Source organism: Halichoerus grypus, chromosome 1 (assembly GCF_964656455.1).
Source record: "Halichoerus grypus chromosome 1, mHalGry1.hap1.1, whole genome shotgun sequence".
Lineage (NCBI taxonomy): Eukaryota > Metazoa > Chordata > Mammalia > Carnivora > Phocidae > Halichoerus > Halichoerus grypus.
Window position 1 is genome coordinate 13,218,088 of NC_135712.1, and position 17,165 is coordinate 13,235,252.

At 54.3% G+C, this 17,165-nt stretch overlaps 1 protein-coding gene across 1 annotated transcript in view; it reads left to right on the forward strand.

The window, feature by feature from the left end:
• The window catches only part of URB1 (URB1 ribosome biogenesis factor), a 66,130-nt gene that overhangs the window by 32,007 nt on the left and 16,958 nt on the right, over window positions 1-17,165 (forward strand). Inside the window, exons 19-30 of the mRNA XM_078079344.1 lie at window positions 843-1,036; window positions 2,999-3,217; window positions 3,989-4,168; window positions 5,552-6,407; window positions 7,543-7,744; window positions 8,410-8,596; window positions 10,637-10,695; window positions 12,251-12,444; window positions 13,103-13,213; window positions 14,247-14,310; window positions 15,975-16,146; window positions 16,590-16,692. Of these exons, the coding sequence (XP_077935470.1) occupies window positions 843-1,036; window positions 2,999-3,217; window positions 3,989-4,168; window positions 5,552-6,407; window positions 7,543-7,744; window positions 8,410-8,596; window positions 10,637-10,695; window positions 12,251-12,444; window positions 13,103-13,213; window positions 14,247-14,310; window positions 15,975-16,146; window positions 16,590-16,692 (2,541 nt within the window). The remainder of the gene's footprint in view (window positions 1-842; window positions 1,037-2,998; window positions 3,218-3,988; window positions 4,169-5,551; window positions 6,408-7,542; window positions 7,745-8,409; window positions 8,597-10,636; window positions 10,696-12,250; window positions 12,445-13,102; window positions 13,214-14,246; window positions 14,311-15,974; window positions 16,147-16,589; window positions 16,693-17,165) is intronic.

Consider the following 17,165-nt stretch of genomic DNA (forward strand, 5'->3'; position numbering starts at 1 on the left):
CTTTAGAGCTGAGCACGTAAGGATAAGTCTAGAGGCTAGCTGGACTTCTGGGAGATGGTCATTTGAGCATAAGTCCATAATAATGCATTTGTGGGGCTGCACAGGCCCCTGCTGGAACACTGATGTTTTCTCTTCAACGTTTGTTCTTCCTATCACGATGCTAGGCTAGGAGTCCTTCATACTTGCTGGAAGTTGCTGGAACATAGAACCAAGGAAGTACTCACAGATCACAGTGGTGTCCTTAGGGTTGCTCAGGCTTTGCTGCAATAACAAAGAAGCCCCAACATGTAGTGGTTTAACGAGTAAAGCTGTTTTTCTAGACCTTGCCATAGCCTAGCACAGGTCACGTTGCTCTTTTGGGTGACTGTCCTGTAGGAGGCAGCTCAGGGCTCCAGGCCACTCCCATCTTGTAGCTGTGCTGTCTCAACATATGGCTTCAGGGGTCACCTTGGAAAAGGAAGAGAGAGAGGGCAGTCACGCTGAGGCTGTTCTGGCCAGGCCTGGAAGTGGCTGCCTCAGTCACGTGGTCCTAGCCTAACCATAGGCGACGGCCGCGTGCCGAGGAACGAGAGACGGATTGGTGAGCACCAAGCGAGTCCTGGCCGCACGTGGCTTCTGCATCACCTCTTCCACGCCTGGGTCTCCACTTCCAGGCCTTGGGACCGGAAGCCTGAGGGTGTGTGTGTCGCAGAGTCAATGAAACGGAGCCTGGATGCGCCCCGCAGTGGTAGCATCTGCCTCTCAGTGTGTTGGCCTGCATTTTGCTGGGTCTCAAATCCGCGTGGGAGTTGGTGTTACTGATGGGTCGCAGAAGGGTGGTCACACATCTCATTCCCCTGCAGGAGAGAGCGTCGTGGCGTATCTGACGGCAGTGCTGACAGACCTGCTCCACACGCAGAGGGACCCTCTGGCTCTGTGTCTGCTGCTTCAGGCTTACGACACGTTGGAGCCTCCGGCCCTGCCTTGCTGCCATCAGCTGTCCCGGTTCCGCGGATACTACAGCCGCTGGATCCCAGAGCCAGCCCGAGAGGCCTCGGTGAGCTGGGCATCACTGCTCCCACGGAAGCCAGGCCTTTGCCTAGAAAACCCCGAGGTGCCTTCCGTGGGCCACTCTGGCTGTGCCCCAGCTGTGCAGCTGTCCGGCTGCTCAGTTTCCAGGGAGAAGCTCGTTAACCTTCTGCTTTCCCTGCACAAGAGAAGGCGCTCAGGGGGCGTCACTGCTGTTCAGCTGCTAGGATGGAGCCTAGATGGCTCGGTGATGCAGGGAATTGAGTTTCCCGCAGGCTGCAGGGCTCCCTCGTCACGGTGCCGGCTTCGGGGCGGGAGGGAGGTTGCCTTTTCTCCTTACCGAGTCATCTGGTACGCGTGGGTCCTAGCTTTCTCCGGCGGGCCTTAGCACGCTCCTCAGCCGTGTGGGCTCAGCTGGCAGCCCGGGCCCTGGCGGCCCCCAGCAGTCTCCATTCTGTGAAGACCGGGAAAGTGGAAACAAAGAATCTTCTTTACGTGGGGACTACATTCTTGTAATGGGGTGCTGCAGGTCTGGCCCCATTGCAGACTATTTATGAATGTTGGAGGGCAGGGGGGCAGTTAACTGTGGTGTGCATTTTGTGTATATATTCAATTTTTAGCTGTTCTTGAAAAAGGCGGCTCAGGGCCTCTTTGTCTTGTGATATTTGTAGCCGTCGCTTACAGTGCTTGCACGTTTCCGTTCGTCAGGGCCCGCTGCTAGGGATACTACGTGTGTTTTAAGTCCCTTAATCCTCACAGCAGCTCCAAGAAGGTCAGGAGTTACTGCGCTCATTACACACATGGGGAAACTGAGGCACAGAGTGATTCCACCACTAGGCAGCAGTGGGAGCAAGGTCAGGATTCTGCCCAGGCAGTGGGCTCCAGTGTCCACGCCCTTCCCGGCCGCTGCCACCTTCCCCCCCGCCCCCCCGGCTAGGCTGTGGTTCAGACTTGGTGGTGGCCGCTCAGAGCTCAGGGCAAGCGTCGCAGTTCAGGGCTGCACCTCACGGGTGCTCGGAGGAAGGCGTCCGCTTTCTGCTGAGTAGGTCCCCAGCAGTGCTGCTCACCCTCCAGGGGGCGTCAGACATGGTCTCCAGGCCCCACCCTGAGTGCGTTCGGTTCGGCAGGGGGCCCCGGGTGGTTGGCCTCTCTCGGCGGTTCCGAGCAGCGCTGCTGCTGGTCCGGGGACCCTGCCCGGAGACCTGCTGTGTTTCTGGACACACGCAGCCTCGTTTCGTTGGCCTTGCGATGTGGAGCATGAGGCACGTGGGGGTGAATAAAAAAGGCAGTGTGGTTGTCGTAGAAAAAATCAACCACTTCAGTTTGAGGTAGAAGTCCAGAAATTTGTCTTCGTTCTGTCCGCTCTCTTGTTAGTCCCCCAACAAGATACTCTGACCGAGGCTCCTGGGGGAGGGCCTTTGGAAGGCCTGGAGCTTACCGAGCTGGTTCCTGCACGGCTGTGACCTCCCAGTTCCCAGTGATTAATCACAGTGACTCTTCTTCTTCTTTTTTTTTTTTTAAGATTTTATTTATTTATTTGAGAGTGAGAGAGAGCGAGCATGAGTGATGGGGGGGCAGAGGGAGAAGCAGACTCCCCGCAGAGCACAGAGCCTGTCGCGGGGCTTAAGATCGTGACCTGAGCCGAAATCAAGAGTCAGATGCTTGCCTGGACAGTGACTCTTCTGAGTGAAATGTCTGTCACACGGGGCTCCAGGCGGCAGCGTCCGTTCCCCAGCGTGTGTGAACGCCTTCCCGATCCAGTGCCTTTGTGTTAAGGCCCTCTGGGAACGTACCTGTGACTGAGAACGCTGCGGCTTAATTTGCATAAATAAAATGTCACGCAGTCACGTATTTTCTAGTATTAGGACGCAATTGTGAAGTGTCCCCTTGTCATAAACGTCACCCCGTACCTGTCTTAGCAGACCGCGTACGTTTTTCATCTGTGGTTGTTTGTCTTTCTTCCCCTCCGGGCTTTTGCTGCCTCCCCAAGCCCCTTCAGACGCCAGGCAGCCTTGCGCCCCAGGGTCCTCCAGCCTCCTCCTTCGCTGCCCTGCTGCAGACGGCCTACGAGAGCGAGGGCGCACTCCTGGACGGGCAGGTTCAGGCGCGGCTGCGGGCTGCCCTCCCGCACGTCCCGATGCACCAGCTGCTGCGCTCGGCCACACACCTGCTGCTGTACCTCAGGAGCACCGTGCAGAGCTTCGGCCAGGTCCGCACCCCCCGGCCTCTCCGTGCGGACCCCGCGTGTCCCCGCATCTCGGCCTCCAGAGCGGCCCCTTGGGAGTCGGGTCCAGACCGAGTGACGGTGTTGCTAGAGCCCTGGAGTCTCATTGTCACCCCGTTGCTCACGAGGAGACTTAGTGACGTGACATACACAGGACCCCCCCCCGCCCCGCCCCCCCGCCCCCCACCCAGCCGGGGAGCCTGGGCTGCTAGTTCACGGCCTGCCCCTCCCTCCTGGACTGCTTCTCCTCCCTGGAGCGGACGTGCAGAGGTGGGTTCGGCACCCAGTTTCTGCAGGCTTCCGTACCCCTCGCAGAATCTGTACCCCTCAGCAGCTGCAGACCCCTGCAGACCAGGAGCCGACACGGCCGACCCTTCTGCCAGGGTCCTTTCCACGGCAGACGGGGTCAGTGCGCTGCCAGACCCACCGTCTTGCATAAGTTGTAATTTTGTCGTTCATTGGTGAGCTTTCCGTTCCTGGTGTGGTTTACGGAGTTTTAGTTTGGGTTTCCCTCACCTTGGTCAAGATAAACCTGCATACTTCATCGAGATTTAGGGGGCACATCTTACTGAGAAAGGACTTTGAGGTTCTTGGTGTTTTACAAGGAGTTGCCACTCTAGCCCGTTGCCCTCCTCAGTCCTTGTTTCTGGTAATGTGGCCCCTTCTGGTTGCGGAGGGACGCGGCAGTCATGGTCGTGGCGACTGTGAGCCCCCCCCGCCGGCCTCTGAGCAGTCGTGCGGCTCTTGTCCTCACAGCTGGGCCGAAGTGCAGGGCCTGCCCTCCTGCAGCTCCTCTTGGACCTCCTCAGGCGCCTGGTCGTCCACTGTGTGCAGCTGGATGCGCAGAACCAGCAGAAACGCGAGGCCGCCCAGGCCGAATCCGACCTCTTTTTGGACATGGAGTCCATGGCCTTGCTGGAGCTGGCTAATGACAAGGTACCGCTGCCATTCTTCCGTGGGTCTCCTTCCTGTTAACCTTTTCCTGTCAAGTCTCAGACCTTGGCTTTCCCTCTGCTTCTGATCCAACACGAGGACGTGTTCGTTGCAGGTAAACAAGGAATCGCACAACACCGCAGAGGGGACACTGAACCTCCCCCCAACCCCTGACCCCTGTACCCACAGATGAGCATGGTATAATGTGGGCGTGTAGCTTTCCAGTTGCCTTCCCTGCAAGCTGTTTCTCTTACACCGGGTGACATGAGCATCTTGTGAAACTGGGAACGTTTGCCTTTTGAGCAGTTGCAGCCTGTGTTGAGCGAAGGCTGGGCGGTGGGTGCGGCTGGCCCAGTAGCTCCCCAGCGTGAGCTTACCTCTCCCCTGCTGGGGACCTCGAAGCCACTGTTGCCTTGGGGCTGGGGTGCATCTTTCTCTCACCATCTGCCATTTTACCTGTTTTACTGGGCTCGGGAAGCAGTCACGCTTCTCATGGATGGCCTCCTTCCTTTGATCTCCGGGTTGACTTTCTGGGAGGTGTCTGTAGGTGCAGGACCACCTAGTAGCCGTTTGACAGGGAGCAAGGCAGTGCTAACGTGAAACCACGCTTCTCTGTTTTTAATGGGCAGAGGTCTGTTGGAAGGTGTGACGGACTCCTCTTTCCTTCCTTGTTGAGTGAATGAGGAAGAGAACGTATTCCCGGCCCCGGGGCCCGGGGTCACTTTGTGGGCTAGGAATTGTGTTCTGCACGGCTGCTTAGAACGACCGGAATAGATTATTCTCTAATCAGCAAGGGTGCTCAGCCACTTTCTGCCGGTGGTTTGAACACGGTGGTGGGTCAGAGCTAGTTCCCTGGGGGTCACTCAAGGCTCAGCCTCTGCCCGCACATTACCTTCGGTTCCGGCTGGCAGGCTCGCACAGTAGCTTGATCCCCACCCACCGTTCCCAGATGCAGGGTCTCCCGCACTGTGATCCCGCTGCTCCCGGGATCCCTGTGTCCCTCGGTCAGGTTGATGTCGGAGGGCAGGGCTGCTAAGCAGGAACCAGATGATTGGTCTTCACCACATTTGGGCATTTCTGCATAGCCCATCCCCTGGTGGAGAGCAATTCTGTTGTACAGTTAATCCGTTCAGGCTGAATTCATCAGACACCTGCCGGTGTGAGTGGGGCACTGGCCCAGTCATGGTTCAGCTGTCACAGTTGCCCGGGGGGCAGGGAGAGGAGGGCAGTGCACTGCAGTCGGGTTATAGCTTTGACCAGGCTTGGGTTGGGGTGCTTTGGGGCTTGTGGATGGAATGGCTTAGGAATGCTGTTGTATGCCCTCCATCCTACTCCCTGCTGGCTCTGGGCCATGTGTGAGATCTGTGCCTTATCACTCTATTTCAGACACTGGAGGAGGTGCTCGTGGCCATCCTCCGACACCCCACACTGGAGGGCTGGTACCTGGCCCTGGAGCAACAGGCCCTCCCTCCGCACACCCTCAGCCCCGTCCTTGTGAAACTCCTGGCAGCCCACCTCAGCGCGGGGGTCCTGCAGCTGCTAATGGCTAGTGCCCCGGTCCTCCAGAGCACTGGTCAGCGGGGCCTCCTGGCCAGGTACTTGGAGGCCATCACTCAGAGCGTGTTGAAGGAGTTGCAAAACAGGAGGACAGGCTCGGCCGCGTCACCACCAAAGACCCTCCCGCAACTGGAGGCCCTGCAGGGATTGCATCCCTACATGGAGGGCGCCCAGCTCCGAGAGGTCACCCTGGCCCTGCTGAGCCTGCCTGAGGCCCAGCTGGTGACCCAGCGGCCCACGAAGTCTCCCGGGAAGGAGAGACACCTGAGTGCTTTCGGCAAGGCCCTGGTCCAGCTGTTGATCAGCAGCCCCCAGGACCAGCTGCAGAGCAGTGAGCTCCTTTGGGCCTCCGAGTTTGTGAAAGGCCTGGGGGCTTTGCTCCCCACATTGGCCGTGGACGAGCTGGATGCCGTATTCCTCCACACTCTGCAGAGAGAGCCCGCGCTGGCCCCCGTGGTCGGGGTGGACCTGCTCGACTACTGCCTGGCCCGGCGGACGCAGGCGGCCCTCGGCATCGCCGCCCTGCTCCTGCAGCTGAGCTGCACCCACCTCCTGCGGTTCGAGCTGTGGTGCGGGCAGCCCGGCACGGGGCTCTGCCTCCAGGAGCGCCTGGATGACCTGCTCCCTCTCCTCCACGCGTATCTCCAGGCCAGGACACAGGGTCACTGCGCACGCCCGGCGGGAGGTACAGCAGCTGGTGGCTTCGGGCAGCTGGGGGTGTTAAGTCAGAGGGCTGAGGAGGTCTAACAGGGAACTCCCACAGTTGGGGTGTGGGCTAAGTCTCTCTCTCTGTCCTCCAGCCACTGACCCAGCTCTGGAGATCGAGAAAGAGGAGAGATTCGCACTCCCAGCCCTCCCCTGTGTCGGGTCTCGGCCGTGGGTTGAGGTGCTGCCCCACGCTCCCATCCACCCCCGCTCCCCCCGCAGTAAGCAGGGGAAGGCTGGGTCGAGGAAGGGTCAGCACCAGGGCAAGGGAGGCATTTGGGGTGACCGCCCTTTGTCCCAGCCCACTGTCCCCAGCAGAAGAAGTGTCAGTGAGTGATGCTGAGTCAAGGCAGCTTGGGCCCAGCCCTCTTCCTCCACCTGTAGGGTTTCAGGTCCGAGGCACTTTTTGCTCACCTGAAATTTGCCTTAATTTCTTTTTATTGTGTGTATGAATGATCGTTCACTCACTGCTTTCCCTCAGTGTGTCATGACTTTGTACCAGTGATGACAGATGTTTTAAAAAGTAAGAGAGCCCCCTTCTAGTCAGTGATTCTTTTTTTTTTTTTTTAAGATTTATTATTTTAGACAGAGAATGAGTGGGAGGGGCAGAGAGAGAGGGAGAGAATCTCAAGCAGACTCCACGCTGAGTAGGGAGCCTGACGTAGGGCTCGATCTCACAACCCATGAGATCAAGACCTGAGCTGCAGCCAACAGTTGGACACTTAACTGAGCCACCCAGGCGCCCCCTCTAGTCAGTGATTCTTGGTGTACCTCTCCAATTACCGTGCCTTTGAGGCATGAATCCCGAGCGAGTCCAGAACTTTGGTCCTCACAGTCCCATGACCAGCTTCGAGCTAGACACTCAGGGCCCAGTGTCAGAGGGTTGACTGACGAGAGGTAACCAGTGGCATGCTGGTCAGTGTTTAACACACTGGCCCTTGCATTTGCCAATCTCCATGGCATCTGTGCTCCTGCCCTGGCCAACCTCAAGATACAAGTATGAACTCAACCAGTCACAAAATTCCTAAAAGTTAGCCATGGGCTCTGTGAGCTGGTACGTGCTGGCCCCAGCATGCCGCAGTGTGTGACCATTTCTCCTTTTTGCCTCTGCCTAGTGTCCTCTGCTGTCATTCCCGTCTTGAGGAAGGCCCTGTGGAAACGGCTGCAGACCAGGCTTCTCAGCACAGAGGGGCCCCCAGCGTCCGGGCTGCATCAGGAGGTCCTGGCCCAGCTGGTCCCGTTTGCAAGAGCCAAGGACCTTGCTGTCCTCATGGACCATTTGCCCGCCTTGCTTCAGACTCCGGGCAGGCGCGAGAGGTATGAAGGCTTACGTTCCCCTCTCCGCTTCACTTTTCCCTGTAGTTTTTAGAAACTAGTGGGAAGTTGCCGCACTGCTTTCATGCCAGTCGGTGAGAAGACACCTCCTACAGGAAGTCTTCCAGCCATTCTGCCTGGAGCGAGCACGTCTCCGTGAGTGGATGGCTGGGTCTGATGCCCTGAGAGCAGCGGTTCTCAACTGGGGGTGATTTTGCCCCCTCCAGGGGACAGTTGGCCACGTCTGACATTTTTTATTGTCACAACGTGGTGGAGGGGGGCTGTCGCTTCTGGCATCTAGAGGATAGAGGCCAGGGGTGCTGCTAAATATCTTCTCATGCATAGCACTGCCCCCCCTGCCAAGAAAGAATAATCTGGCCCAACATGTCAGTAGTACTGACACTGAGATAGCCTGATTTAGGCAAAGTCTGGACAATGTATCTTTTTTTCTGGTGCAGTAGTATTGTTTCCGGTAATTGTAAAAATGCTGGTATATCTGTGACATTGGAGCAAGGAGGCCAGGGCAGCCATGGACTCTGGTGCTTAGGTGCTGTGGGGGAGTGGGACTCAGAGCTCTGTCCCAGGTGGCCCATTGTAATGGGAGTTACACTTAAGCTGGAGGGGTTTAGGCCATCCCCCTGACTCTGTGCCTTCTGTCTTCTGTGCAGTTGGAGCGTGGCCGACTCTGTGTCTGCAGTGCTGGAAGGGTCGGCCGGAGAGCTGCGTGCCTGGAGGAGGACTCTGTTGGAGTCCTGTGTGAAATGGCTGATCGTATCTTTCCGTGGTGGCCAGCAAGACCACGATGGTACCCGGGATCAGGAGAGGCAGATGCTGCTGAGATTTAGTGAGCTGCTGGTAGGTGTCTTTCCTTTCCTTAGAGAGCCTGATTACACTTTGAAAGGAAAGAGTGGAATAGACAGACCAGAGTTCACAGATGTGCACCCAGAAGTAGTGGGAGATGAGCAGGGCTGAGTCTGCCCCGAGACGATGCGCTGCCTTCTTCCAAGAACGGATGTGGGATTTTGTCAAGCGCATTTTTGCTTCTACTGAAATGGTTTATGGTTTTGGTTTTTTTGTTTAGGCTGCTAATAAGATGACTTACATTAATTGAGTTTTGATGGTTAAACTAACTTTATGTTCCTGGGATACACCTGCTTGATTACAGTGTATTACAGTTTTTCCGTATCGTTGGATTTGATGTGCTAATATTTTATCAAGAATTTTTCCATCTGTGTGCATGTGGGATATCTATTTATAATTTCATTTTCTAGCAGTCTTGTTTTTTGGTTTTAGGATCAGGTAACATAGCCCTCAGAATGAGTTGGGAAGTTTCATTCCAGGTTTTTCTTTCCTGTGAGCATTGTCAAACGTCGTTGCTTTCCCGTCTTCTGGCATACATTGTTCTCGATAAGAAGTTTGTCATTCTTACCTTTGTTCCCCTGCCTTAGGATCTTTTTTTCTTTACATTGTTTAAAGCAACATGATCATGATGTGCCTTAGAGTAGTTTTATTTAAGATTCTTACACTTGGGGTTCATGGAGCTTCTTGCCACTGTGAGCCTAGAGCTGTCATAAAATTTGGAAATACTCAGCTATTTTTGGTCATTATAAAATTATTATTTTTGCACAGGAATAACATCTGAAGGATATGAGTTATTCCTCAGTCCGTGATGTAAAATTGCGTTAAAACTCATAGGGTCTGTGACTTGTGTTTAAACTCTGGACCCAAAATTTAAAAAGTAATCCTCAGGAAAATAACCCTAGGTGACAGTTGTGTGATAAATAGATTCGTAGGTTATAGGTCAAGCGGTGTGCTTATGTTGTATCAGGAGACTTTTTAACCTGTATCTCAGCCTTAATTCATTGTGTTACAGGTTTGTGCATTCAAAGTACCTAGGAGCCCAAACATGGCAGAACTAGGGGGCACGAGGAACATCCCCAAGACCTAGGGAGAGCTGAGCGTAGAGGAGGGTGCTGGGCTCACCCGCCACTGGTGACAGTGGCCCTTCCTGTGTGACCCTGTCGTCAGCCCCTCATCCAGGAGGCCAGCTCGATGACTGAGGGCAGGCTGTGCTCTTCTCAGGGATTTGCCTCCCCCCTCCCCTACCTCCCGTTCTCTCCCTTCTTTTTTCCTCTTTCATAGATGCACTGTTTCTAGGTTTTAGGTTCACAGCAGAGCTGAGCAGACAGTACAGAGTTCCCCTGTGCCCCCTGCTGCCAGGCACACGCAGCCGCCCACTCTGAGCCCACCTCACCAGCCCTTTTAACTGAGGAATAATTTTCATGTTGTGAAATACAGGCTCTTTGTGTGTGTGTGTGTGTGTGTGTAAATATGGGCTCTTAAGTGTAGAGTTTAGTGTTGACAAATGCACATATACCCTTGTGCCCACACTCCCATCAGAGATTTTCATCATCCCAGGAAGTTCCCTTCCCTCCAGAGCACCCACCCCTGTGATTTAACTTAGCGCTGTATTTGGAGATTTTCTCTACATCAGTGACTGTGGACCAGCATTGGCCCTGCTGATGGTGCAAAGGTCTTCCACTGGGGAGAGGTGCTGTCCTGTGTTTAAGCCATGAGTGGCTGGCCCTGTGCGTGACACAGGCCACGAGTGCCTTCTGAAGTGGTGGACAGAGGGATAGGTAACAGGACTGTTAGGGAGTGTTTTTCTGCTCATTTGGTGATCATAGACATGCTAATAAAATGACAGAGCCATTAGCAGAAATAATAAAACAATTTAAAAAATCAAAGAAAGAAACAATTGCGTGCTTCTATGGATTCCTTAGGTCACTCACTGTATTCCGTGTTTACTGAACGCCTCTAATTTAAGATCTGTATTCTGTGCTTTAAATGAATTGAAGATGTCCCCTGAATATTTCTTACTTCTTTTATTCACAGAATTCCCTTAATGAAGTTGATCCTGGTGATTGGCAGAAATTTGTGAAGACTGGACTCAAGTGAGTCCGTTTTGCTCTCTCGGGGTGATTGAGTAAGGGTGTGAGCGTGCGACGCCAAGCCTGCGTGGTAGCTTGTCAGCCCGGCGTCTGTGGATCACGGGCCGCTCCCGGTTCATGGATGACGGGGTGTGGGATGCCGCGGAGGCTGGACGATTTACCCACTGACATGACAATGACAGAAGCGGCCTTTAAAAAATGAAATATTTTTAAGAAACCAGAGCACGCAGAGAATACGACAGCAGCGCCCCGATTGAATAAGTGCTGGAAGCTTCCTGTGTTTGTCTCTATCCGCCCCCCCCCCCCCCCCCCCCCCGCCCCACAAAGCGTCACTCTCCCGAGGTCAGGCTTCGTCATGGCCATGGGTGTTTTCCTACTTTGGTTGCACGCCAGCATGTCTCTAAATAGTAATGACAGTATTTTAGTTGGCTTCACTTTCTATACAAATGTATCGCTTTATGTGTCTTTTTTTTTTTTTTGCACTCAAGTGTTTTTGAGTTACCCATGCTGATACACTTAGATCTCAGCCCATTTGTTTTTGCTGCGGGGGTGGGGGGGTATGATTCTGTTTTCAGCCCCCCCTCCCCCGCTGGTGGATATCTTCCTCCCTCCCTCCCTTCCTCCCTCCCTCCCGTGCCTGCAGTGAAGGCTGCGCGCCCCTTCATGCCTTGTGCCAGGTTTTCTCAGGGAGTGGCGCTCGCTGGCAGGGAGTGTGGCCACAGCTTCCGTTATACTAGATTTTTAGCTTGCTCTCCAAAGTTTCCGAGCTCACCTAGCACATCTTTTCCTCACATCCTCACTCGTACTTGATAGGGTCAGACTCATGAAACTGTCGTTGTGCCTCTGATTTTCACTTCACTGATTAGTCACCAACTTGAAACAGAAAAATGCTTTACTTGGCCCAAGAGAAGAGAAAGACGTGAAGGTGGGTCACAGATCAATGACTGCCTTGGATTGCCATCATGGAATAGTGACATTTTTTTTGGGCTTCGGTTAATTTGTATTTCTAGAATGCCCACTGTATGCTAAGTGATTCTTAAGGTTAGTCACATATGATTGAAAAGCTGCTTCATTCCAGAGCAGGATGCTTTCATCCCTTCAGTGGGTTCTGAGGGATGAAGGCCGAGAAGGCCTCTGAACCCCTGAATGGGAGCTCTCAGTAGCCGGACGCAAGGAAGCGGGGAGGCTGACGTGGCAGGGCGGGCTGAGCAGTGAGCGGTATCTTGATTCAGGCTCAGCTCTTCTGCCTCCTGGCACTTTAACTGAATAGGAAGTTCATTTGGTGTTCACACCGCAGGAAAATAAATGCATCTCCTCCCTGTTTTCAGAAGTGCCCCCTGCCATGGGTGGACGGCTAGGTGTGTGATAGAGCGAGTGTCCTGCAGCGACAGTAGTGGGATCCACATGGGTAGACGGGTATGCGCTGTAAAATTGTCATCTTTGTGGTGTGTTAGAAATTTTTCTTAAGAAAATGCCAAGAGAAAGGTTTTTTGTTGTATCCTGCGAAATAAAACTCCCCTATGTGAAGTTCTTTCCCCCTTTGATTCATGCCTCCTAGATTTCGGTATCAGGACCACGCATTTTTAAAGGCCCTCCATGCTGCCATACAGTGCCTGTATCTTCCTGAACACTCCATGTGCACGAAGCTCATCCAGCTCCCAGTGGTCCACATGATGCTCACGCAGCATTCTCTCTTTTTGCCAACTCTACTAAAGTCTGAAGAAGAGGAAAACCTGGACAATCAAGTAAAAGGTGACCCCCGCTAGCTGCGCACCAAAGTTTAGCACCGATGCGTTTTCAGAGCTAAGGAGGCATTACCAAAATGGCATTAGGATGTTTTGTTTCTGTCAAATCCAAGCCCAAGAAGTATTTCCTCTGACTTTGGGCCAAGCAGCAGAGGAGATGGTCTGAAGGGTCCTGTCCTCTTGAAGCCACGCTCTGCCTGGAGACAAAATGAACATGCTCAAGCTGGTAGAAATCCCCATGGGGTCGGTCTGTAATCAACTGCTGGATCGAAGAGAGCCGTCCCCCGAGTTGCTGGTGTGGGTGGTAGGGAAATCACAAAGGCCCCGCCGTTTATTTAGGCAGGAGTAGATATATAGAGACTTCGCTAACATAATCACAGAGGAGCATGCTTAGGTGTTAAAATCTTTGGTGGCTTAAAATGTGGGAGGGGGAGTGAAGAGAGCAATGACAGCCTTGCCAAAGCCGGGGGGAGAGAGACGGTGGTGAAGATATGCCTCATTTAAAAAAGGAAAAAGAGGGACAAGGCACAGTCCAGAGACTGATACTGTTCAGAGGAGGGTATTTCAAGCATTTAAATGTTCCCTGAAATGCTTCCTCGTCTACTTTTATTCTTGTGTGTGCATCCCCCTGCACTGCTATGCATTTCGGTGTTGTTTCCTTCCAGAAGCGCTAGTGGATCTGATGTCGGTGGTGGTGAAGATGTGTCCCTCTGTCTGTGAAAGCAGCCACTTTGCCGTGCTCCTTGGGGCCTATGGTGCCACTCTCAGCATCCTGGGTAAGGGTGTGGGGGCTGGGTGGTATGGCCAGGGGGTGTGAGGGGACCGGGTAGGCAGTGTGACCAGGGAGTGTGAGGGGACCGGGTAGGCAGTGTGACCAGGGAGTGTGAGGGGACCGGGTAGGCAGTGTGACCAGGGAGTGTGAGGGGACCAGGCAGGCAGTGTGACCAGGGAGTGTGAGGGGACCGGGTAGGCAGTGTGACCAGGGAGTGTGAGGGGACCAGGCAGGCAGTGTGACCAGGGAGTGTGAGGGGACCAGGCAGGCAGTGTGACCAGGGAGTGTGAGGGGACCGGGCTGTGTGACCAGGGAGTGTGAGGGGACCAGTCAGGCAGTGTGACCAGGGAGTGTGAGGGGACCGGGCAGGCAGTGTGACCAGGGAGTGTGAGGGGACCAGGCTGTGTGACCAGGGAGTGTAAGGGGACCGGCAGGCAGTGTGACCAGGGAGTGTGAGGGGACCGGGCAGGCAGTGTGACCAGGGAGTGTGAGGGGACCGGGCAGGCAGTGTGACCAGGGAGTGTGAGGGGACCGGGCTGTGTGACCAGGGAGTGTGAGGGGACCGGGTAGGCAGTGTGACCAGGGAGTGTGAGGGGACCGGGTAGGCAGTGTGACCAGGGAGTGTGAGGGGACCAGGCAGGCTGTGTGACCAGGGAGTGTGAGGGGACCGGGCTGTGTGACCAGGGAGTGTGAGGGGACCGGGCAGGCAGTGTGACCAGGGAGTGTGAGGGGACCGGGCAGGCAGTGTGACCAGGGAGTGTGAGGGGACCGGGCAGGCAGTGTGACCAGGGAGTGTGAGGGGACCGGGCAGGCAGTGTGACCAGGGAGTGTGAGGGGACCAGGCAGTGTGACCAGGGAGTGTGAGGGGACCGGGCAGGCAGTGTGACCAGGGAGTGTGAGGGGACCGGGCTGTGTGACCAGGGATCATGTGAGGACCAGGCAGTGTGACCAGGGAGCTTGAGACCAGGTGGTGTGACAAGGTGGAAGAAGCATGTGAGGGGTTCAGCTTTCTAATTGGACCTTGATTTGACTTCTAGACCAGAAGATTTTACTTCTCCTCCGGGCGTATGAACAGAACGACCTCAGCCTTGTGAGCTTCAGGTGAGGTTGGGCCTGGAGGTGTGAGCAGCGGGCTTTGAAGGTGCTGTCCCGAGACTGGGGGAATATGATCTGCACAGCAGCCTCCCCAGATCTTCTCTCGTACCTTTTTGATTCTCAGCGAGAGGGGAGGATGGATGGAGCTCCCCTAGGTCACATACCAGCTCCTGTGGAAGGCTTGGCCTCATGCTCTAAGGATGGTCCATATCCATCGCTGAAGGAGGAGGCCTGAGTTTGGGGCCCACATGGGAACTCTGTGGACATTCAGTGGACAGATCTCACACCAGTAAATGGTGCCCACTCGACGGATGTGTCCAGTATGTCGGCTGCTTGCCTGTCCCCCCGCCCCCCCAGGGAACAGCCTCCTAAAGAAGCTAATTTATTTTTGAACTTGAATGACTCCTGTTGACCTGCGCAGAAACGAGTGTGTATTTAGAATTCAGTTTAGAAGTATTTAATTAAATAGATGTTCATTGAGCACTTGCTGTTTGACGAGGTGCTGGGCCCAGCGCTGTTGGGAATACCTAGAGGCATAAGACACAGTCTTGCTGTCTATTAAGGGAATCAGATTATTGTAAATGGAACTCTTTCTAATTGGCCCTTGGTGGTGTAACCCAGCTGTTAGGGGAGCACACGAGAGTACCCTCTCCCGAGGGGGAGTCAGGGAATGCTTCGTGACCGGGTTGGCACTGGAGGGATTTGATGGAGGTGAGGGTCAGTGGAGGAGCCTTGGGACACCACGTGGAGGGAACAGTGTCACCACGGCTGGGAGTTGGGAAAGTCATTCCATTTCTGAGAATGGTGAGCAGGTCAGCTTATGTGCATCACAAGATACGTGTAGGGAAAAGGTGGTGGGAAGGCCGGACAGACTGGTTGGTAAGGATTTTAAGTGTCAGACTGCAATATTATCATTTCCATCTAGGAGACAGAGAGCTGATAGATGTTTGGGGGCCGAGAAGGGGTCCCCATCAGAGCCCGGCTCTCAGGGAGCACCCTCCACTAGTGGGGAGAAAAGTAGGAGGAAGGGGAGGCTTGGGGCGGCTGCACTGGGTGTTGGTGGTGCATAACAGAGGCGTTGACATGGTAGACTCGAGGCAGGGACAGTCAGAAGGCCGTTGGGGCAGACCTGCTGTGCTCATGGCCGCCTGTGAACCGGAAGGAAGCATCATCGAGCAGCCAGGATTCTCCTGCGGTGGCCCAGCGACTGGACTATGGAGCCAGACCTCCCAGTTTTGCATTCCAGTTCTGCCACTAACTGGCTGGGCAAGTGACCAGCTGAGCAACTTTCTTAACCCTCCCTGTGCCTCGTCCCCCATTTGCAAAATGGGGATAATAATAGTACCTACGTCACGGGGTTGGTACACAGATACAGTGAATTAGTAGATGTGAAGGGCTTAAAAGTAAGTGGCACGTCGGAAGCTCCAAGCAGGTGTCATCATCCCCCCACACTGTCACCCACCCTCGTCACCGCTAGCATCTCCACCAGCCTCCTCCTCCCCCTTTGTTAGGGTGGGGACCAAATGTTAGAACACCTGTCACGTGCTCCGGACAGCAGCTGGCGAGTGCTGGCTGCTTGGCCACGCTGCCTGTGACGGTCATCGTCCCCGTCATGCACTCTGTTCTGGTGGAGCCCAGTGACCCGTCTGCTCTCCCCCGTCCGGCTCTAGAGTGTTCCTGTGGGGCCCGGCGGCGGTGGAGCATCACAAGACATGCCGGAGCCTGGGCAAGTCGCTGTGGCAGCAGCCGAGCGTCGGGGACGTCCTCCGCCTGCTGGATCCGGACCGCATGATGAAGACCATCCTTCACTTCCCGCAGAACCGGAGGCTGCTGCCCCCTGAGGTGCGGGGGCCCGGGGGAGCCACTAGGGAGCACTCCCGGCAGCAGTGCGTGCTCTTCTCACCCCTCAGGGGATTCTGTTGGCAGCCTCAACTTGAGCATACTGCAAAACACAAGCGCTGTTTTTCTTACGGTTTGTTAACATCTTGTTAAGTACAATTCCAACTACATACGGAGGTACCAAGACAGGGCCCCCCACACCTGTCACTCAGCTGCAGCACTTATCAACACCGGCCATGCTCGTTTCATTCATAACCCCCCCTCCCCAAAAAAGACTAGTTTGAAGCAGATCCCAAAGATCTCCATTTCATGTTAGAAGCGCTGTTTTCTTATGCTTTTGAATATTCAAAATCATTGGAACTCTATAGATCAGTGGCTAAGCACTCACATGTTACCACATTTATGTGGCCAGACCACACATTTCTGTTTGTTTTGGGCTATTTCAGGACGCACAGGAACTGATCTTTAAAGACCGGCGCACAGTGGATCTCGATGGCCTTTATGACCCCTGCTTTCTCCTGCATCTCTTCAGTGAACTGACCAGGCCAGGTAACCCGCAGCCTTCTGTGGGGCGGGGCTCAGGGCCCGGTCGCAGTCAGCTTTCTTGTGGGAATTACCACCATGATAACAGAAGGCTTGTTTCTTATCCTAAAGATCTTCATCCACCTTCCCACCTTTTCATTTCAGTGATTTTTCAGAAGAATAACAGTGAATGTTTTGAATATACAGTGATTTTTAAAAAAATTACAATTTTAAAATCTGGGAGTGTCCCTTCATCCTTGATGTTTTCCTAACTCTCAATGGCAAGAGCCCTTTCTGAATTCTCATTAGATAGTGATCAAATGCCACCAGATTTTATCCTTGAGAACGAGGGAGAGCCTGCCGAGGTTGACTTTTTGTTGGGTTAAGTGTAATTTTGAAATCAAGTGTCTAATAGCCAGAGGGTGGGAGTGTTTGTGAGTGAATGTAGGGAGGAGACCAAACACAGGCATGCACGTGTACGCACTGTTGAGGACTGATGT